Raw genomic sequence first — 24398 nt, 5'->3', positions numbered from 1 at the left:
AGGCGGGCTCCTGACTGCTAGACTTGAATGTATTCCCTGCTTTCCAGGTGGGCTCCTGACTTCAACTTGAAAGTACTCCCTGTTTTCAGGCGGGCTCATGACTTCAAAATAGACAAAACAAAGAATTTGAAAGCTAAAACTTAAATTGTACTCCCTTGTTCTCCAGACGGGCTCCTGACTGCAACTCAAAATGTATTCCCTACTCTCCAGGCGGGCTCCTGATTTCAAAATAGATAAAACAAAGAATTTGACAGCTAAAACTTAAATTGTACTCCCTTGTTCTCCAGGCGGGCTCCTGACTGCAACTCGAAATGTATTCCCTGCTCTCCAGGCGGGCTGCTGACTTCAAAATAGATAAAACAAAGAATTTGACTGCTAAAACTTAAATTGTACTCCCTTGTTCTCCAGGCGGGCTCCTAACTGCTACGCTTGAATGTATTCCCTGCTTTACAGGCGGGCTCCTGACTTCAACTTGAAATGTATTCCCTGCTCTCTAGGCGGGCTCCTGACTTCAAAATAGACAAAACAAAGAAAATTTTTCTGCCCCAGTTTGGTGGCTGGGCACAGATGTGAGTGTAAAACTAAATCATATTACTAAGTACTACTAAGAATTGAAAGCTAGATCCCATTATTCAGGAGGTCCTGACAACTTTTAACTAAACGACAATTTTTAAAATCTATGTTATGTCTTCTACAGTTCTGCTAAATCTTGTTATCTAAGAGGGTCTTTAAACTACTCCCCATTATCCAGGAGGGTCTTGAAGATCAAAGGTCAAATTTTATCTTAAGGGTGACAACTTTCATGTCTGAATTATACTACCCCACAGTAGAGTTTACGCTAAATGTTGTTATATAATCGAAATCTTAAAGCTAAGTCCCATTATTCAGGAGGGTCCTGGAAACTCCTAATTGAATCCTATCTAGAACATGCAAACTTCTAAACCAACTTATATTCTTTTGGGATACATTTATGCTAGACTATGCTATTTCTGAACTTTAAACTAGGTCCCATTTTCCAAGATGGTCCTGAAAGATTACGGTCAAACCTGTTTTGATGCTTGCTCTTTCCTCTGCAGAGAGTTTCTCCGAAACAAACAAATTTTCTGCCCCTCTTTCAATCAAAGAAAACTTTGTCAGTTTAAAGTGGTGGTTAGTTGATGGCATTCTTGCTGAAAATCTTTCCACTGCATTGTTTTGTTCTAAATGGCTTTCCCGAACTGGCCCTGAACTGCTTTGACTTTCTGACTGACTTTCAAATACCATGACCTTTGACGAACCGAGTGTTCTATACCCATGTTGTTGTTTCACACCTCTGACCCCTCTATCCGAACCTTTGCAACTCCCATGACATTACCAAACCATTCCACCGATGAAACTTCCGGTGATTCCTTGTACCCCACCTTACATCATGCTGTCTTTAGTATGCTCTGACCACGTTGTGATTTGCAATTTTGGGAGTTGGTAGTGAGCTTTGAAATTCTTTTCCACTTACTTGGGACAAGACTGACATTAAAACGTCTTAGACAAATAAACCCAAAAGAAAATGAAATGCAATGACTTTGTGGGTTAAGGATAAGAAGAATCCAAAACCAGATGACTGCTACAAAGGGAAAAAGAAAAAGAAACTTATCTGAGTGGAACAACTGGTACCAATGATCATGACATGCATTTCGGATTAATCGGCCCAATCTGTCCAACCAATCAACTTTCAGTTGCCATACTTTGTCGCCTCAAAATTTCCATGACCTGATTAGTTTACCCAAACCTTGACCTTATTCATCCTGCGGTGCCATGAAATAGTTTTCCACCTAACAGACCTTTCCCATTTGTTGACTTTTCAACTCGCTTTTGCCTCAACGTGCCTGTGAGGGTTTTCACCAATAAGACTCTCTCATTTTATTTCTCTAAACTCCCGTCGCCTTACGGTGTTTGTGAAGGTTTTCACCAATAAGACTCTCTCATTTTATTTCCCTCAACTCACATCGCCTTACGGTGCCTGTGAAGGATTTCACCAATAAGACTCTCCCATTTTTATTTTTTCCTGCTTGAACCAGAGTGTTTCCCCTGACATTAATTACCTTTACCTGCTCGACTTGGCATTTCTCAAAGACTGATCAGAAAGTCTTTCTTTGGACCGTAATGTGGGCTTTTGGACAGGGTTAGAAAGAAAGGGTATAAAAGGCTCAAAACCATTCATATGGGTTAAAGTTACAACTTTCGAAATCAGGTTTCTCACAACAACCACGACTTCTGCCCCAGTTTCTTACTTGGGGCTTTTGGATTTTTGTTTGATGAGACCGAACCGTAAGGCTGCCTACGTATCCTTAAAAGGAATCAGGTCAAACGTAGTTCATGTCATAGAAATTACTTTGTTGTTGTGAATTTTCTTTTCTCTTTCTTCTTCTCTTCTTTTTTCTCTTTTGCTTTTCTCTTTTTATTGTTTTTCTTCTTCTTTTCTCTTTTCCTCTTTCTTTTCCTTCTTTTTTTCTTTTCTTTCTCTATCCTTTCTTTCTCCTTTTCTTTTCTTCCTTTTCTTATCTTTCACGCTTGTGCTTCTGATATTCACTACTGATTCCGAAAGAAGGGTAAGAAAGAAAATAAATAAGGCTCAAAAGGGGTGACGAGGGATCAAGTGTTTAGATAGAGGAACAAAACGCCTTCGTCATTTCAATCTTCAAATATGCCAAATAAAAATAAGTACAATCAAACAAAGAAATCATACATAGTATCTCTTGACTGCATCAGAATTGATAGCCATTTCCACACATTTTCCTTCTACATCTGTCAAATATAACGCGCCATTGGACAACACTCTAGTTATGACAAATGGCCCCTGCCAGTTTGGGGCGAACTTTCCTTTTGCTTTAGCCTGATGAGGCAAGATACGTCTCAACACTAACTGACCCACTTCGAACTTCCGTGGACGTAACTTTTTGTTATATGCTCTCGGCATTCTCTGTTGGTACAGTTGGCCGTGACATACTGCTGCCAGTCCCTTTTCATCAATCAAACTTAATTGCTCCAAGCGGGTTTTGACCCATTCAACGTCATCAATTTCTGCCTCAGCGACAATCCGAAGGGATGGGATTTCAATTTCTGCGTGTATTACTGCCTCCGTGCCATACACCAACAAATAAGGAGTGCCCCCTACTAAAGTGCGAACAGTAGTGCGATAACCCAACAATGCGAAAGGTAACTTCTCATGCCATTGTATGGACCCTTCCACCATTTTCTGAAGTATCTTCTTTATGTTCTTATTGGCTGCCTCGACTGCTCCATTCGCTTTAGGGCGATATGGGGTAGAATTGCGATGTATAATCTTAAACTGCTGATAGGTCTCTATCATCAGATGACTGTTGAGATTAGCACCATTGTCCGTGATGATTACCTTTGGAATCCCAAAATGACAGATGATATTTGAATGCAAAAAATCGACCATTGCTTTCTTGGTCACAGATTTGAAAGTTTTCGCTTCAACCCACTTGGTGAAATAATCAATGGCTACCAGAATAAACCTGTGTCCGTTTGATGCTGCTAGCTCGATTGGCCCAATGACATCCATGCCCCAAGCAACAAAGGGCCATAGTGCCGACATCGTATGCAATTCGGATGGTGGGGAATGAATCAAATCTCTGTGCACCTGGCGCTGATGACACTTGCGCACAAAACTGATGCAATCTCGCTCCATAGTGAGCCAGTAATAACCTGCTCAGAAAATCTTCTTTGCCAGAACGTACCCACTCATATGCGGTCCACAAAATTCGGAGTGTACCTCAGTCATGATAGTTGTGGCCTGTCTGGCATCTATACATCTTAGTAATCCAAGATCTGGAGTTCTTTTGTATAACACCCCTCCACTGAAGAAAAATCCACTTGCCAGTCGTCGAATTGTTCTTTTCTGATCACTCGTGGCCTATACCGGGTATAGCCCTATCCTGATGTATTCTTTGATATCATGGAACCATGACTCCCCATCAAATTCTTCTTCTACCATATTACAGTAAGCATGCTGATCACGGACCTGAATCTGCAAAGGGTCCACATAAGCCTTATCTGGACGATGTAACATTGACGCCAGAGTAGCCAAAGCATCGACGACTTCATTATGGATACTTGAAATATGCTTGAACTCTATTGACTGAAACCGTTGACAAAGATCATGCAAACATTGTCTGTACGGCATGAGTTTCAAATCCCGTGTTTCCCATTCTCCCTGAATTTGGTGCACCAGGAGGTCCGAGTCACCCAAGACCAAGACTTCCTGGACACCCATATCCACAGCTAACCTCAAACCCAAAATGCATGCCTCGTACTCAGCCATGTTGTTAGTACAGTAAAAACTAAACTGAGCCATAACAGGGTAGTGCTACCCTGTTTCAGAAATAAATACCGTTCCTATCCCCACGCCCTTCATGTTTGCATCCCCATCAAAGAAAAGTTTCCATCCCGGCTTCTTGACTTGTTCCAACTCATCAATGTGCATCACCTCTTCATCGTGGAAATAAGTTTTCAAAGGTTCATAATCTTCATCAACCGGGTTCTCGGCCAAATGGTCCGCCAACGCCTGTGCTTTCATTGCAGTTCGAGTCACGTATACAATGTCAAACTCTGTAAGCAGGATCTGCAACTTTGCAACCCTCCCTGTGGGCATAGGTTTCTGAAATATATACTTCAATGGATCCAAGCGAGATATGAGGTAGGTAGTATAAGATGACAAATAATGTTTCAGCTTTTGTGCCACCCATGTTAGGGCGCAACATGTCCTCTCAAGATGAGTATACTTAACCTCATACGACATGAATTTCTTGCTGAGGTAATAGATAGTCTGCTCCTTCCTGCCAGTGATATCATGTTGACCCAATACACAGCCGAATGAATTGTCCAAAACTGTCAATATAGGATCAAATGTCGCCCTGGTTCTGGCGGGACCAACATAGGTGGATTTGACAAATACCCCTTTATCTTATCAAACGCCTCCTAACATTCATCTGTCCACTTGACCGTAACGTCTTTCTTTAATAGTTTGAAGATAGGCTCACAAGTTGTTGTGAGCTGAGCGATGAACCTGCTGATATAATTCAATCTCCCCAATAAACTCATCACCTCGGTCTTGTTCCTCGGAGGTGGCAATTCCTGGATGACCTTGACTTTCAATGGATCCAGTTCGATGCCCCGGCGACTGACTACGAACCCCAACAACTTTCCAGACAGCACCCCAAAAGCACACTTTGAAGGATTAAGCTTGAGATTGTACCGGCGAAGCCTTTGGAAGAACTTCCTCAGATCCCTAACATGGTCAGACTACTTTCTAGACTTCACGATCACATCATCCCCGTACACCTCGATTTCCTGGTGTATCATATCATGGAATATTGTTGTCATTGCCCTCATACAGGTTGCCCCAGCATTCTTCAAGCCAAATGGCATGACCCGATAGCAGTACATTCTCCACGGCGTGATGAATGCCGTATTTTCTGCATCTTCCTCGTCCATTAAGATCTGATGATAACCCGCATAACAATCCACAAAATAGCCAATCTCATGTTTGGCGCAATTATCAATAAAGATATGGATGTTCGGCAACGGGAAATTGTCTTTTGGACTGGCCTTGTTGAGATCCCGATAATCAACACACACCCTGGTCTTGCCATCCTTCTTCGGCACAGGCACAACATTGGCTAACCAGGTGGGATACCGGGTGACCCGAATGACTTTGGCATCGAACTGCTTGGTGACCTCTTCTTTGATCTTTACACTCATATCCGTTTTGAACTTTCTCAGCTTCTATTTGACAGGAGGGAATGCCGGGTCAGTAGGCAACTTGTGAACCACTAAATCAGTGCTTAGGCCCGACATGTCATCATAGGACCATGCAAAAACATCTTTGTATTCGAACAGTGCTTTAATTATCTCCTCCCTGAGTTGAGGTTCCAGATGGACACTTATTTTAGTTTCACGGACATTATCTTGGTCCCCTAGATTAACTGCTTCTGTATCGTTCAAATTAGGTTTGGGCTTTTCCTCAAAATGACTTAGTTCCTTACTAATTTCTTCATAGGCCTCATCATCATCAAATTCCAACTCGTCATCACACTCAATTTCTTGTATTATTATTTCACAGTTAGATTGGCTTTTAAAACTGGGCCGAAGATTCCTCATGCATGTCATGTCATTGATATCAACATAAAAAGAACTGTACAAAAGAAGAAAACAAAAATAAAATTAGAAGAAATGAAGGGAAAGGAACAATTGCATTTCATTGAATTTAAAAATAACAGGGTTTTAACACATCCAACTGGACGGAACATAATATCTGAATTATAGACCCTGGAATAATCTAGACAACTAAAAGAAAATCAAAATCCACTACCAAGACTCCCTCCGGGTAGGAAGAGGAGTATCTTCCCAGTTGTTGACTTTTGCACGTGGTCCCACGAATTGCACATCTACCTTGTTGGACCCTTCCCCAGCCTCAACCATGTTAACCTCGACGAATAACCTTTCGAACCCCTTCTCCAAGTCTTCATCGGCACCAATCAGTGATCCAGGAACCTTTGACAACAGTTGCTTTCTGATACCCGGCCTGACAAATGATCTGGACAGACGCGGGATTGGCTTTGGCAATGCCCATGCTTTCTGTTTCATTTTTCTTGCTCTTCTCACGTCTGCCACTGTGGGTTTGAACCCCAGACCAAATGTATCCAAGTTCTTTGGAAGAGAAACTGGCTGCACAATACCTTGCAGAGATGCACCCAAACCCTTGCCCAGTACGAAACCATTTTTCAACATTTCAACAGCTACCATGACTGATGCCGCAGCCATCTTTGGAGTTGGAACACACTTCACTTTCGGAATTTTCTCTACCGATACTGTGTCGAAAACCTGATAAACTCATTGTCCCTTGTCGTCGTCAACCTCTATGAACGGAACAATGGCATCATTGGGCACACACAAATTATCTTCGCCGTGTACAACAATTTCATGTCGATCCCATTCAAACTTGACCATTTGATGTAGAGTAGACGAGACTGCTTTGGTAGCATGGATCCAGGGTTGTCCCAATAGCAGATTGTACGAAACAGCCACATCGAGCACCTGGAATTCCATAGTAAATTCAACTGGCCCTATTGTGAGCTCAAGCACTATGTCCCCGACTGAATCTTTCCCTCCACCATCGAATCCCCGAACGCAAATAATGTTCTTGTGAATTCTTTCATCCTCCACTTTCAGCTTATTCAATGTGGAGAGAGGAAAAATGTTCGCGCTAGACCCATTGTCAACCAGTACCCGAGTAACCACGGAATCTTCGCATTTCACCATCAGATAGAGGGCTCTATTGTGCTCGGTACCCTCCACGGGCAACTTATCATCAGAAAAAGTGACTTTGTTTACCTCAAATATCTTGTTAGCTATCTTTTCCAAGTGGTTTACTGAGATTTTGTCAGGAACGTGAGCCTCGTTCACGATCTTCATCAAAGCCCGACGGTGCTCGTCGAAATGGATCAATAATGACAATAATGAAATCTGAGCCGGTGTTTTCCTCAACTTCTCTACAGTGGAATAGTCCTGCACTTTCATCTTTCTCAAGAACTCCTCTGCTTCTTCCTCGGTCACAACTTTCTTCACCAACACTGGGTTATCTTTTGAAGTCTTAGCTTTTATTAACTCTTCGGGGGTAAAGCATCTCCCCGATCGAGTCAGACCATGGGTCTCACACACTTCTTCTCTAACCTCCTTCCCCTTGTAAGTCACTGTCACTCGTTCATAATTCCATGGGACTACCTTGCTGTTGACTATCAGTAATTGAGTTACCGGTTTGATAATGACAGGATCTGTGAGGGCGCCCTTCACAATTACCACAGGCTTGTTCGTCGCTCCTGGCACAACCACTTTTGCTCTTTCATGTTTTCCTACAACGTCACTTGAGGACCCTTTCTTGACCTCCACCGATGGTTCATTATTTGCCCTGTTCAACTTGATCACAGACTTCTCACTTGTTGACTTCTTAGTCGGCTTGGCTTTACTAGCCCGAATCATCATAACGGTTTGCGAAGGCTTCTTGGGCTCCCCTCCCTTATGCACTATCTCAATCATATTTGTCTCATGATGGGTTACCAAGGGGTTCTGATTGATATTGGGTGCCTCCGGAGCTTTGACCTCAATCCGATTGGTGTGAATAAGCTCTTGGATAGTTGTTTTCAATTTCCAGCATTTCTCTGTGTCATAGCCCGGGGCCCCTGAACAATACTCACAACTCACCGAGTGGTCAAGATTTCTGGGAGGGGGATTCGGCAATTTAGCCTCGATCGGGTTCAACATACCCAACTGTCTCAGTTTGTGGAATAGACTAGGATATGATTATACCAATGGAGTGAATGTCTTTTGCTTCAGCAACCTCTCATTCTTGAAGGCTTGGTTGGGTCGAAAACCTGTTCCAGGAGGATTCCTGTAGGCTTTTGTGGGTGGATAGTTTTTTATGGAGCTTGGTACGGATTTTGTGGAGCTGGCGCACGCCATTGTGAGTGAGAGGGAGGCTGGGTATAGGTTTGTATGTGATGGACGGAAAAATGGGGATCTGGCGGTGGGTAATAGTGTTGCGGCGGGTTATATGGAGTGTGGGGGTAAGTTTGGAGATAGGGTCGCGGCTGGTTGTAGTAACGGGGAAGGTTCTTGGATCCAGCCCAAACTCTTGACTCAATTGACGCAACATCTTCCTTCTTCTTCTTCCCGAGCACACCCCTAGTACCGTTTTGAATGGCCTGAGTGGTCGCTTTGATGGATGAATAACTCATGATCTTGTTGGACTTGAGTCCCTCTTAAACCATGCCTCCCATTTTTACGACATCATTAGAGGACTTAGCTACTTCTGACACCAAGTGACCGAAATAAGTGGGTTCCAAAGCCTGCAAGAAATAGTCAACCATCTTGCTTTCTTTCATCGGAGGGTCAACCCTCGCTGCTTGCTCTCTCCAACAGAATCCGTATTCCCTGAAGCTCTCACCGGGATTTTTATCAAGCTTTGTCAACGACAGATGGTCTGGGATAATTTCAAGGTTGTACTGAAAATGGCAGGCAAAGGCCTGGGCCAAATCGTCACATGTGTACCACCTATTGTGATCTTGTCTGGTATACCATTCTAAGGCCGATCCACTTAAAATTTGGTTGAAATATGCCATCAGCAATTCATCTCCTCCACCTGCTCCTCTCATTTTGCTACAAAATCCTCTTAAGTGTGCTACTGGGTCACCATGCCCATCGTACAGATCAAAGTTGGGCTTTTTGAACCCCGCTGGCAACTGAACATCTGAGAACAGACATAAATCCTTATAGGCCACACATACTTGACCTCCCAACCCCCTCATATCTCGGAACGACTGTTCTAAGCTTTTGACCTTTCTGATCATCTCTTCATGCTCGGGATTTTTGGGTGGTTTCTCGGTTTTTGCTGGGAGATCAAGATGAGGGGTGTAAGGATATGGTTCTAGAACTTTGAATGTGGGTTCAGGGGGATAGTACTGGTTGTCGTGAGTTTGGAACAGGGGTTCACTAGAAGATCGGTCTAATGTAGCAGGTGGAGGTGCCACAAAAACAGGTGTAATTTGTGGGTGATGGTATGGGACTTGTTTGGGTGGTGGAGCTTGAGAAGCATGGGAAGTGGAACTTGTTTTTCCGCTCTTTTCTTTTCTTTACTCTCTTGTTTTTCCTCTTATTTTCTTTCTCTCTCTTTTTATTTGGTTACGGTCGAATCCTATGGAGATTGCCTACGTATCATGACCCCACATGAATCAGACCAAGCGTAGTTCTTGGAGATAAAAATAATAAAACATTTTTTAAAATTTTCAAATTTTCCATAATAAGACTCGGAAATAGACTTTAAACAAAAACTAACAGACTCTGATAAAAAACGAAATACAGACTCGAAAAACAAACAATCCACATAATCTAATAAAAGAAATACAAACTCCAAGACAAACTGGCAGACTTTAACGGAAAGAAAATACAGACTCAAGAAATCACGAATACATCAGTGCCTCAATTGCCCTCGGGACTCGCGGGGCATCATTCGGCCTTGCTGCGGGCCGACTCGCTAAATCCCCCTGAAGGTGGTAGAGATCTTCCATTACCTGGCGAACAAAAATCATCACAGTAGCGAAGAACATAGATCTAGTCATATCCTCATAGCTACTGCATTCATTGCGATATAGTTGGCGACCCTTTTGACTCGCTCTTTTACAACGCCCTTCTCTTGCAACAAACGCCCAATTTGTTCGGTTCTGGCTTCCAAAGTTCGTTCGGCTACCTAGTTTTGCTCTTGGAGTTGTTCCAAGTATCTTTCTAGTCGTGCCATTAAGGCATAACAATGTTCTCTTTCCGCCTTAAAATATTTGTCTTGTTTAGCCATTTCACCCTCGAGGTTGCCAATTGCCTTTTCCCAACATGTGACCCCTTTTTCATATCTTTCTTTCATCTGTTGAACGAAAGTTGCATGCCCTTCGGCGCTTTTAGCCAACCTCGCCCGTGCTTTTGCTAGTTCAGACTCAGCTTTCTGCAGGTCATCTTCATAGTCACGTACCTTTTGAGTAAGGTTATAAATGAGCCTTTCATCTTTCCTGCTTCGTCCTGGATTCTCGGCTTCAATTTTCAACTGTCGAACCTGAGCTCTGAGGGCTCATTTTCTCGCGCCAATCTTCTCCTTTCACCTTCGGCCTCGTGTGCCTGCAAATCATTGTTGAAGGTGACATTTCTCAGCTCTTCTTTCAGACCATGGATGATGGCCTTATATTCCTTTTCCTTTTCCCACCAAGCTAGACTCTCCTGAATTTTATCATTAAAGGCTTGAACATGAGGCCTTTTGGCAGGCCTTTTAGGCTCTGGCTCGTCGTTTACATAAGACATTTTCTCAAACCAAGCAGCATAATTTGGATCTACTTCCCCCTAGGCGATGTCTGGTACCTGGGTGCCATTTTTTAGATACCGATAGCTATTCCATTCCTGCTAAACTACAGCCTCAGGCAATGCAGCATCTGGATGTAGCTCAACGACATGGGTGCTTAGATCTTCATCTTCAGGCACAATCTGATACCTTCCCAATTGCCTCAAGACCCTCTATGGTGCATATGGCTGAATACTCCTTACGCCCATTAATCTCAGGTATCCTTTGGTAGCAGTCATATAGATGTCTTCTGTCCTCGGGAGCCATCCTATAGTCCACTCGATTTGACATGCGTTAAGAACTTTCAAGTGAGAAACCCATGCTTCAAATCCTTCTAGTGTGTTGTAATCTTTTATCCTTTCCTCATAACTAATGATGAAGTTATTTGGGCTCGAACCGTAACTCATGAATCTGGGATGATGGCGAAGGTGCTCGATCAACCACATTTGCAGAATGATGCTGCAACCTTCAAAAAATTGAGCCCCTGCTTTGCATAAAGTCAATGCTCTATAGATATCTGTCAGCACCAACGGGGCAAGTGTGTGATCTTCCTTGATAGTGAGGATTTGTGTACTTCTAGCCATATGAATATCCACCGTCCCTTTCTCATTTGGAAAAAACCATGATCCCCAAGAATGCCACAATAAATGTGAACCGACGATGAATTTGCCAAAGGCCCTTGTTTTGTTTGTTGCTCAGACCCTTTTCATGCATTTCAAAACCAGTAAAATGCTCGAACCTAAAGTATAAGAAATGGAAAGCACAACACCCATTGCTCACACGTTCCTTATTCGTCTGTTTACTAATATTCAGGAGGTCAAAGAACTTGTGCACCGATGGAGCCCTTGGAAATATAAGTTGTTGCTTCCTCAAATCCCGTCCGAATTCAATGTACCCGGCTATCTCCTCCAAAGTAGGGGTGATCTCAAAATCCGAGAAACGAAAGACATTGTGGATAGGATCCCAGAAAGTTACCAAAGCTTTGATCAGATCTTCCCGTGGTTTGATTTCAAAGATGTCTATAAGAGCACCCAAGTGCTTTTTCACCCATTTCTGACCATCTTCGTCTAGATCATTCCACCACATACGCAAGTGTAGCCAAGCCTGTTCCCTGACCACTTCTGGCGGTTCCTAGAGGTATTCATTTGTTCATGTGGAAGATTAAGGTTAGGGTTGACTCGAGTTGACCCTTTTGTAAACAGTTTTTTGAAGAAGAAAATAAAAAAGAGAAAAGAAAAGAAGAAAAGAACCATAATTTCTTCCCCTATATGCCAACTTTAGCCAAATGGCTGTTTTTGCAAATGCGGCCCCTTCCCAATTTCATGCGAATTTTGAGGCCGGGGGGAATTATTTTATGACCCCTTACAAACTTGTCCATTCTTTTACGAAAATAGCCTTTCGACAACTAAAAAATACTCTGAGGCTATCTCGGCAAGAACGGTTTAAGACATTGCCGAAGCTGGATCGGCTTATTTTGACCAAAAATCAAGATTGCATTCACTCGATCACCGACTCTCTTTTCTTGTTTTTCTTTTCTCTTTTTTTTTCAAAAATAAGGCCGAAGCTTATGTAGGTTGCCTACGTATCCCACATCCAGTGAGAATCAGACCTGCATAGTTCGGTCAGTTTTGACACATTTGAAAGAACACAGTGTTTGTCTTTTTTGAAATAATGGTTTTTGAAAAATTTTTGGTAGAGTTTCAGGACGTTTTTCAAATACCGGGATTTTTAGAACCGGGCCTTATTTCCCTCCCTATATCACTCTTGGGTTTCCTTTTTCACTTTATTTTCTCTGGCCGGTCAGCATGCAAGCCAAAACAAATAAATGTTCACATAGCACGTAGAATGCATCAAGATGGTCTGTTATTTCGGGCATACATGTCCTAGACGGACCCAACCCCTGTGTTGAGTCCCCTAAATCAAATGCACATTATGCAACCAAACGTTCCTACTAGGGATCCAACATGAGGCTATGTTTTTCTAGGTTTAAATCCTGGGGTTTTGTTCTAGACTCGGGTACCCGAGCGGACAACTGGGGCCGAGGAGGGGGCGAGTACCGGGAGCACTGAAGTCTACCCGGCCTTGTCGCTTGCCCAGCCTCGTTCTATTTGGTGTAATTTCTACAGAAAAAGCGGGCTACGTGAACGTATGCACCATTTTCAGAAGACTCAGAAGGGTGGCGTAAGAAGACAGTTATATATAATTCAAATAATATTAAAGCGGTAAACAGATAGCATCTAGCACAAAAGATTCACAGAATACAGTAATATTAACAAAAAATAAAGCCAAACAAAATCATATTAACAAGCTTGAATTCTTGAACCCTAAACCAGAGATTCTGGGTTCCGTCCCCAGCAGAGTCGCCAGAGCTGTCACACCTCCTTTTTTACTACACCCCTGTAAAAGGGTATAAATACAAGGGAGTTTTTCCAATTAAAGGACAGTCGAAACGAGATTTATTTAAAGATTCAGAGTCGCCACCTGGGTTAATTTATGGTGTCCAAAGTCACCGATTGAATCCCCAATCGAGGAAAGTTGACTCTATTCACGGCCTGCAAACACAGAAATCCGGGTAAGGAATTCTCTTAACCCGGGAGGAGGTGTTAGGCATTCCCGAGTTCTGTGGTTCTAGCACGGTCGCTTTGATCATACTTGGCTTATTAAAATTACTAATTTTAGATCCTATGTGCATCTACCCCTTTACCGCTTTTTAATTAAGAAAATTATCTTGAACTGAGTCACGCGTACGTGTACCCATTTGTTTGGCACGTCAAAATCATGTCACGTGAATGTGTCCACAATTAATAACACTTATTATTATTAAGAAAGTTTAGCCGAAGTTGCGCGAACGCATACTCTGATTTTGCTTTTTAATATCGCGATCATGTCACGCGAACGTGTACACAATCACGATATGGAATTGAATGACACCTGGAACAAGTTAGGAATTTTGTGCATTAGAATAGCTTCTTAGCGTTCAAGAGCAATCGACTTGAAGACCGATTCCTCTAGGTGTAAAAGGATTTATAAAATCCCATCTTAACGCCAATGAAATCACTATCTATGAAATCAAACTAGGTTGTGAAGGCAAGACCAATTGAGCCCAAGACATGAAACTTATTTTAAATTGGGATTCAAATCAACCTTATTAATTATGAACCTATTTTTGATTAATATCAGATACTTTAATCACTAAAAAATTTGGGCTAGCGACGAGCCCACTTAATTCGATGCCTGGTCACGTGATCTACTTGACTCGAGTTTCTGGGCTCAAGGCATAAGTGTTCGAGTCCATACCTAGGGCTTTATTTGGGCCACCCATAACTTGGCCCAATTCATTTTACATGCGCGCACACATTTACTACAGAAATCGACGTTTGGGGTACAAGCTCAACCAAGCAATTGTATCACATGGAAATCTAAGGAAACATTAAGACCCTAAATCATGCTGAACTATTTTTGAATCCACAACCAAAGGACATGATCAAATGTCCTATACCAAATGACTACAACCTGATTTCCAAAGAAAGCTAAAATTCGATTGGGTAATGATTTAAGAAGCTCATGATTTTATACGTTTTCAAAAGCAGGCTTAAGCAACAGAACTATGATAAGTCTAACTGGGGAATCACCACTACTAGAATAACCCAACTCAAACAGAATCTAACACAAGGAAATGATTCTTGTCTAAATTAAAGCCTGCAGTACGGCAGTCCGAACACAAGTATTCTAGGTGAACTTCTGATCAAATCTAACATTAAAATAACAAGTTAAAATACAAATATATTCTGAAAGTGCACTGTCCATATAGTACAGTTCAAATAATAAAACCAAGGCAATAAGGGAAGCACAACTAGTCTTTAAAGGATGGGGGACTGGCGTTCAGCCTAATTCTCATTCATCCAGAGGTCCAAATTGATTACACAACTCCAACAAGTAATTCACACGTTAGTGAGATCCAAGAAGTACATGGTTTCAGCAAAGTAACAAAGAATTGAGGCCCAAAATTAGGAAGGAACAACAACAGTAAGTTAGCAGCAAAGGAAATCACACAATAGCTCTCGAGTCGAACTATGCTTCAGCATTTGAAAACCATACCCTAGGGATTCTAAAACAGGTCTCTTATTTGGACAGCAGGATCGAGAATGGAAACAAATAGTCCACTAGTGCAGAAATTCTGATGTATTTTTAGAATGTTTTCAGCAATTTTAAACTAAGCAATGCAGGAAATATTTTTTGGGTATTTTTCAGAGTTCAGGATTTTTGGGATTTCTTCACTCTTGGATCTGCCTTAAAAGGCAAGAAAAGCTGCCTTTATAGGCAAGGCACTATGGCAGCAAAGAATGGGTTCAGTTTTGCACTTGAAGCCTTTTTGAATTTTTATTTTTGCTCTCATGTCCTCAGTTTTAAAATCAGCATTTCATATAAGTCACAATCCCAGCTTTTAGGAAGCTTCCTAGGTAGTTATTTAAGAGATTCCCTCAACCAATTACCTAAACTACCCCCCCCCCCCCCAATGCCCCTTAATCACACTCAGCAACTCCCAGGTAAAGCTGACCCAGAAGCCTGATTTGATACGAGTTAAAAACCCAGGTTCAATTCCTACTTGGGCTTCTGATTCCTCAAAGTCCAATTAAAATCAAACGATGATTCTAATTTTGAAAAACTGACCCAAGATTTCTCTAAACAAAGAAGCTTGGAACCATTTGTTTAAAAGCAGCTGAACCAAAAGCAAAATGAATGAACTAACCAATCTAATTTCATAACAGCAATTTAACTAAATCATGAGCCTAATTTCATTGACTGGGTGATTAAACTAATGATGAAAGACTTAGACGAACAAAACAAGGTGGACTAAAGACATCAGATAATTAAGCTTTCACAACAAAAAGAAAAGAAAAGGAAAAGAGAACAGGAGATGGAACCAATTTGAACTTAGATAACCCAAACAAACTTTGCCCAAACCAGAAGAGAAAGGATGAGGAGGAAGAAGAAATAGTGAAAGAAAATACAAGAGGGGAGAAGGAACTTACCAAATCACGGCTCGAAATCTATCGGAGACACATGGCCTAACAAAATTAACGCTGATTGTCTGAATCCAGACTTTGAAACTCGAAGAACAGCCCTGCTGACCATGCATGCACCAAGTACGATAGAAAAGGGCTTTTGAACTTTCAAGGTTCGAACCCAGATCTAAGATTCGCGAAGTTCTGACAAGATTCGAGGGAAACAGAGTGAGGATACGGCATGAGGGGGTCGTAGTGGCTATGTGGTGTTAATCTGGGGCCGTTTGGGAAAAGTCACATTTTTTGTCTAGTCTTCGATTTAAAATTCGAGACGAACTAGTGGGACTCGAAGGACACAGGTTAGGGATCTGGGAAGAGGAGATGAAGGAGGTCTTGGGGTATAATTTTGGTGGCCATTGGAGACCTACCGCAGCCGTAGGGCGATTTCCGGTGGTGGTGCACAGTGGGGTTAAGGTGGGGTCTTTGGGAGTGTTAGGAGACGACTTGGGGGGGGGAGGGTCTGAGTGGTTCAGATCTTTAAGTATCAGATGATCCCAGCTTCAGGATCGTCCGATCAAGGAACCTCGACGGTCCTGATCTGTTGCCCATGAAACGGTGCCGTTTGGTTTATTGGGGGGAACTAGACCGGTTCAAGGCATGGGTTTGAGCCGGGTTTTGGGTAATTTTCGTTTGGGCTGGGGGAAAATTGAATTGGTTTTAGCCCAAATTTGGATTTTCTTTCGTTTCTTTCTTTTTCTTTTTCAATTTCAAGATTCTTTTCTTTTCAAAATTAAAATAAAACCTAAATTAATTAATAAATTTTTAAACTAAATTAACCTACCCAAAAGATACATAATTTCCTTACGAACAATACCCAATTGGTTTCAACTTCAAATCTATAGTCAATTTTTGTAGATCTTAATTTCATTTTCATGAGTTACTGTAGCAAACAAAGATCTTCATTCAATTTCAGTGATTCAGCTAAATTCTAGCGCTACTTTTAAGCACAACAACTTATTTTGATGACGTGAATGTGTTCTCTTATCTTCTAAGATTGGTTTGAATTCTTAACTTCATTTTAAATCGAAATTACTGTTTTTTACAGTTTGGACTGTTAAATTGGATTCACAGCCATAAGCAGTAAGTAACGTGAAGCTAATTCGATTTACAGTAGCATTGTTTTCTTAAGCTGCTGCAATTTTGTCATGTAATTAAAGTGATAAAGAATTACAACTATAATGAACACACAGATAGGTGGCCAGCCACCTTTTGTGGCTGCGCTGCCTACCCAACCTCCTCCAAACAATGCACAAACATCAGGGAACACAAATACCAACAAACAACCGTTGGATTACTCCAAAATTCTGAAACCTTCCACTTTAAATGCTGCAATGCATGAGCAATAGGAAGTTGAGCCAATTCCCATTCGTCCACCTACAATATTGAATGGAGAACATGTTATTCAGTTCACAGAAGTAGAAGTAGAAAGGATGGATATCATCGAAGGATTACAATATGCAATAGTTGGTAAATTTTCTTATGGCAGCCCAGAAATTCAACAACTGCGTAAGTTAATACCAATTCAATGCGGAATTAAAGGTGAGTGTAACATTGGATTTCTAAGGGATATGCACATTTTGATTAGAATGACGTTAAGGCAGGACTATCTTCATTTCTCATCAAAAACTCATTACATAAAGGACAGGGATGGCTATCAATATCAGCTTAGGCCATTGATTTATGACTCAAAGTTTAGAGCAGATGAAGAAACACCCAAGGCAATGGCTTGGATTTCATTCCCAGGTCTATTGCCAACCTTTTTTGTGAAGGAATGTCTATTTTCTCTAGCTACAGCAGTAGGTAAACCTATGCATCTAGACATGGCAACAATTAATAAAACTAGACCTAGTTGTGCTAGGGTGAAGGTACTAGTTGATCTACTTGCAGATTTGCCTAAAAAGGTGAGGATGGACATATTCAATGAAGCTAATGGAACAACAAGAACTAAATGGGTGAGAATTAAATATGACATGATGCCTAAATATTGCAGACATTGTAAACTTCAAGGGCATGATAAATTTGAATGTTGGAGGATACACCCTGAACTATATGTGGAGAAGGAGAATTCTAACCAAGCAGATACAGTTAAGAAGCAGGATATAGGGAACTCAAAGCCTATAATATTTTTATCTAGTGGAAAGGTCGTGGGTAATGTGAATGTTACAGCAAAAGAGCAATGGAAGGAAGTGAAGGACAACAGAGTTAGAAATGTAGTAAATCAAAACACTAGTCTCAATAATAATGGAATGGAGATGGCACCAACTAAGCAGCTTGAAAACAATAAGAAAAAGGAGGGTACAAGCACTGTAGATAGACAAGCAGAAGCACAAAGCAACAGTGGTAAGGAATTGGTGGCAGTAGACAATGAAGATAATGATCATGTCCAAGTAGCTAACAAGTTTGCAATAATACAAGGGATGGATGAAGAGGAAGAACCTGTTAATCAATTGGCAATGGTGGCAGCTAATGCAGCAACAGACAGTCCAGCAGTTCATAACCAAGCATCTACAAAGCAAAAACCAAAACATATGGTCAATAATGAGGGAAAGCTAAATCCAACAGCACAAGCTTTTCGTCTTAACTCATCGAGTATTGGTTCAAATAATGGTCTAGTCAATGGAAAGGAGGCATCAAAAGAAAAAAACGATACTACACAATGGGTAGAAAGAAGTTTCAAGGATAAAACAGGAGATGGAATAGTGAAGATCAATACATCATGCCAGGAAATCCCATCACAAGATACATTTTTGAACAAGAAACTTAATAAAACTCAAAATACTCAAGCAGAAGGGTCAAAATCGTCTATATTTAAAGAAAGAGTGCAAGGCCGTGGAGGAAGGCTATGGGATGCACAAAGGGAATACGATTCAGAGGAGAACGAAGTACCACTAGGAGCACAAGCTGATGAGGAACCAAATGAGAAGGACAAAGAATAAGATGAGCAAAGTGCAAATGAGCAAAGTGTAAATGGAGAGCTCCATGCCAATGGCAACAATACAACTGGTAATTTTCTAATAATGGGAGGATCAGAAATTGTTGAGCACAACAATAATTATCAGATAACAGAAGTCACAGAAATTAGAAACCATGAATGAAGAGGCCCAGAGGTAAATGATCCTGGAGGAACAGAAGACGATAAACTTCATAAATCACAAGAAGACCCACAAGGACTCAACCCAACAGAGAAGGAGAAACAACCAAAACAAAAAACAGAAATAGTAAATGCTACTGTTACATTGGAGAAAAAGCAGTTGCAGCTGTTAAAACGAGGAGAAGAGAAGGCCTTGGTCCCTAAAAAGAATGCATGTGGAGCTACATCAGGAGGGAAGAAAGACAATGAAGAAGGAGAAGAAACTGGTAGATCAGGATACGACATGGATCATGAATCAACTACCCAACACCTTATGAATGCTGCAAGGCAAGGTGACTTATCACTTACACAAGTGGAAAAGGCAAAATCAGCAGCAAAAGGTAAGAAGAAGCAATAAAAAGATAGTTTTGCAGCCCCAAAACCTAGGGTGCACACAAGGAGAATGCTAACTAAATCAAACAATCAGTGATGAATGCTCTCATTTGGAATATAAGGTCAGTCAACACACAGCAGGCCTTTGAAAGGTTGACAAAAATACACAGGAAAAATCACTGTGAATTTGTAGGATTAATGGAGCCAAAGCAACAAGCAAAAAAACTGGAAAGGTACAGAAACAAGATAGGACTTGCACAAGCAATTTCAAATGTTTCCAACAAGATCTGGGCTTTTATAGATGAGGTATTTGAGGTAACTGTTATGTACAATATGGTGCAACAATTAACACTACGATTGTTTCATACTGAATCGCATGTGAAATTTGTCCTAACATTGATATATGCTAAATGTGATGCAATTGAGAGGATAGAATTATGGGATTCATTATATGCAATGGCAAGGGATATAGATGTACCATGGCTTGTAGGAGGAGATTTCAATGTAATATGGGACGAAGAAGAGAAGTTTGATGGGTTACCGGTGTCATTGAATGAAATTGATGATTTTCGACACTGCGTCAACACTTGAAATATCTTCGACCTTGGATTTAAAGGTAGCATATTTACATGGTGGAATGTGAAAGCAGAGGAATACTATATATTCAAAAGGCTAGACAGATGCTTGGCCAATCTTCAGTTCCAACAAACATTTCCAAGAATAGAGGTGCAACATTTGTCAAAGACTGGTTCCGATCATAGTCCAATGTATCTGAAGTGTGATATTGAGACTCCACCAATAAAAAAACCTTTTAAGTTCTTGAATTTTTGGGTGGAACATGCAACTTTTAAAGATGTGGTGAAAGAGAATTGGACAACTGATTTCAGTGCAAATCCTTATATTATTTTTAATCACAAGTTAAAAAATTTAAAGAAGGCCCTTTCATTGTGGAGTAAGGCTAAATTTGGATATATTTTCCAAAAGATAGCAAGCATGGAGGAGGTAGTGATGGTTCATGAAGCAGAATTTGAAGCAAATCCTACAGGGATAAACAGGGAAAGGCTACAAAAGGTTCAGGCAGAATTGATCAAATGTCTTGCACTAGAGGAGAAATATTGGCAACAAAAGGCAGGCATGACTTGGTTCAAGGAAGGGGATAGGAACACTAAGTTCTTCCATGAACAAGTGAGAGGTAGGAGAAAGAGACTTCAGCTTAACAGAAATCAAAATAGTGGAGGAACATGGATTGAAGATGAATAAGAAATTGCAGAAGAAGCTATCAAATTCTACGAGGAACAGTTCACAGAAGCAACTACTCCTTCATTATTTGATATCGTAGAGCATGTTCCTAATCTTATTAACACTAAGCAAAATGCGGAATTGATTAAGCAGCCAACAAAAGAGGAGGTTAAAGTGGCAGTATTTGGACTTAATGGTGATAGTGCTGGGGGGCCAGATGGTATGACAGGCAAATTATATCATTCTTGTTGGGACATAATAGGGGATGACCTGTACGACATGGTGAGGGCTTTTTTCAATGGTCATGAGCTACCAAAGTGTGTAACATACACCAACCTAGTTTTGCTACCAAAGAAAAAAGAAGTTACCACTTTTTCTGATTTAAGACCAATAAGCCTCAATAATTTTTCAAAAAAGGTTATATCGAGGGTCGTACATGAAAGGCTAGTGAAATTTCTCCCAAGTCTGATATAGGAGGAACAATCAGGTTTTGTTAAGGGCAGGAATATAGTAGAAAACATCCTTCTAACTCAGGAGATAGTGACTGACATTAGGCTTAGAACTAAGGCTGGACCTAACTTCATCCTTAAGCTAGATATGACCAAAGCTTATGATAGATTATCTTGTCTATTCCTAACAAAGGTACTAAGAAAGATAGGATTCACAGAAAGGTTGATAGATATTGTCTTTGGATTAGTTTCAAACAATTTGTATTCTATTCTAATCAATGGTCAAGATCATGGTTTCTTTAAGTCCTCAAGGGGAGTAAAACAAGGTGATCCTATATCACCAACTTTGTTTATCTTGGTAGCAGAAGCATTATCTAGGGGTCTCAATGCACTATATACTAACCTGTATTTTTGTGGATTTGGGATGCCAAAGTGGAGTCCAAAGATCAATCATTTGGCGTATGTAGATGACATGATTATTTTCTCATCCTCAGATGAAACATCTCTAATGTTGATTATGCAAGTGATGAATGCATATGAAGCTGCATCCGGGCAGCTTGTTAACAAAACCAAATCAGCTGTGTACCTGCATCATTTAACACATATGGAAGTGGTCAACAATGTGGAAAGGATCACAAACATTCATAGGAATGATTTTCCTATCATATATCTAGGTTGTCCTATATTTTATGCAAGGAGAAAGCTAGAATACTATCAGCCCTTAATTACTAAGGTAATGGACAAACTGCAATCTTGGCAGGGCAAATTATTATTAGTAGGGGGCAGGGCAGTTCTCATATCCCATGTACTGCAAAGCATGCCTATGCATCTACTATCAGCTGTAAACCCTCCAAATTATGTGATAAATAGGTTGCACAAATTGTTTGCTCAGTTTTTCTGGAGCAGCTCTGTAGGAGGAACTAGTAGGAATTGGGCTTCATGGAGTATCTTATGCATGCCAGTTGAGGAAGGAGGAATAGGTTTCAGGTCACTGTACGATGTAGCAAAGGCATTATTCAGCAAGTTGTGGTGGAATTTTAGAACAAAACCAAGCCTATGGAGCTCTTTCGTATGTCAGAAATACTGTAAGAAAATGAATTCAGTAGTTGTTCCATGGAAAAGGGGGTCTACATTTGGATAAAAATGTTGGAATGCAGAGATCTGATTGAACATCAAATCTTTTGGCAAACAAAAAGGGGATCCTCACTTTTTTGGTTTGAAAACTGGACAGGTCTTGGGGCACTATATTTTTTGGTTCCTCAAGACTTTGACATTGATGAAATAGTACAAAATGTACATGGGGTTACCTTAGATGGTGAGTGGGATGTGGACAGACTATTTGAAATTCTTCCTGAAGACTTAGTAGTACACATTCTGGAGAAAATCAAACCACCTTCACCTCAGCAGATTCTTGACATGCCTTTTTGGATGCTGGAAACAAGAGGATATTTCAGTGTTAAGTCAGCATGGGATTATACGAGAAGAAGAGACGAACCAAGAACAGCTTATAGGATGATTTGGGTAAAGGGAATGCCTTTTAAAATAGCATTTTTATGTGGAAAGTGTGGAAAGCAAAGTTACCTTTAGATGATTTCTTGAAAAGGGTAGGCTACTGCATGACATCAAAATGTTGGTGTTGTGTAGAGCCTGACGGGGAATCTCTTCAGCACTTGTTTTTTAAATCAGAAACTGCAAAGTCAACTTCGAAGTATTTTCTATCGAGAGCAGGAATAGCTTTGGAGGGACTTACATTGCACCAAGCAATCACAAAATGTTGGACTGCAAATGTGTGCTTAAGGCTCAAACCAGTAATGCAAGCACTCCCCTCATGTGTAGTATGGGAACTTTGGAAAAAAAGAAATAGTATGAAGTATAGTGATGCTGTGACAACTAGCAGGGTGATTTATCAAGTTTCATCAAATCTCCAGGCATTGGTGAAAGTGAGAAAGCCTGGGATGGACATGGTACCTCACAAATGGCAAGATCTATTAGCTATGATGGAAAATTTCACTCCTAAACTTAAGGTCACCAAAATCATGTGGGAATTTCCAAGTGCAGGATGGCTAAAAGTTAATACGGATGGTGCATCGAGGGGAAATCCAGGTAGGAGCTCAATAGGTTTTTGTATTAGAAATGAAAATGGAGACATAGTCAAGTCAGTAGGGAGGGAGATTGAGGAGACAACAAACACAGTAGCTGAAGCGAAGGCCATGGTAGAAGCACTAAGGTTTTGTAGATTTCAACAATACTCTCATGTATGGCTTCAAACTGACTCAATGTTATTAAAAAAAATTATGGATAGGATCTGGAAACCACCATGGATCATATCTGAGCAGGTAGAGGAAATGATGCAACTAATGAATGGGGGCAATTACACAGTTACTCATATTCATAGGGAGGGCAACAAGCTGGCAGATCACTTGGCTAATTATGCTTTAGATCATGGAGAAATAGAATGCCAACAATTCTGGCATCTAGATGCACAGGGAAGAAGGTTGGTTAATGAAGATAAGCTGCAATGTCCAAGTATAAGGGTGAAGGTGGACAGGAGATAAGAAGCAAATAGAAAAGGAAGAGCAGGAGGTGCCACATGCTTATGGCACTCAATGCTGCAACTTTCGAGATAACATTTGCTAAAAAACAAAAACACATCAATAAACAAGATGGGAACGTGAAGTTATGCACAGTAACAGATAACAAATCTTTTGGAGTTTGTACCAGCACGCTAGGGAATTTGTACGAAATGCAGGTCTTTAATTGTTTTATGACTGGAACATGGGACAATGCAAACATCCGCCTAATTAGCATTGAGAGCTGTAGTGATTTCGAGAAAGTGCGCACATGGTTTAATGTGGAAAGCGTGAAGCCTGTCTCTTAGTCTGGGCAGCGCAATCGAGTCAAAAGGAATGCAGGAACGGAAGAACAAGCACACGCGTGTAGTTGCTTGTTTCAGAAAAACTTGATACACAAATGGATGGTGGCAGCTGTCACAACCAAAGCAGCTGGGGCTTGCGATTTGGGGAGTAAAATACCAACATGAAGGAACGCATGCTTTCACATGGAAATGCACGCTGGAAGTTAATGCATGCTGGACAGGAGTGCTTTTGATATTTGAGCATGTAATACGGTTGCACAATTCGAGAAATGATAGTGCATGGGCTTCAATGTTTAATACATTACACGATGCATCATGGGTATTTTAACACAATGCACGCTTCAGCTTCTAAGTGCTATTGTCCAATTTTTAA

The 24398-nt window shown here is 40.9% G+C and overlaps 1 protein-coding gene across 1 annotated transcript; it reads left to right on the top strand.

The window, feature by feature from the left end:
* Positions 1-22766: 22766 nt before the first annotated feature.
* Positions 22767-23705, top strand: LOC138869503 (uncharacterized). Its single transcript, XM_070147123.1, has one exon. The coding sequence runs from the start codon at positions 22767-22769 to the stop codon at positions 23703-23705; it is 939 nt and encodes a 312-aa protein (XP_070003224.1).
* The last annotated feature ends 693 nt before the right edge of the window (positions 23706-24398 follow it).

The sequence above is a fragment of the Nicotiana sylvestris genome, chromosome 5 (genome assembly GCF_000393655.2).
Source record: "Nicotiana sylvestris chromosome 5, ASM39365v2, whole genome shotgun sequence".
In the NCBI taxonomy this organism is placed as follows: Eukaryota; Viridiplantae; Streptophyta; class Magnoliopsida; order Solanales; family Solanaceae; genus Nicotiana; species Nicotiana sylvestris.
Note: the sequence above shows the minus strand (reverse complement) of the source record. Positions and strands in the feature narration are given on the sequence as shown.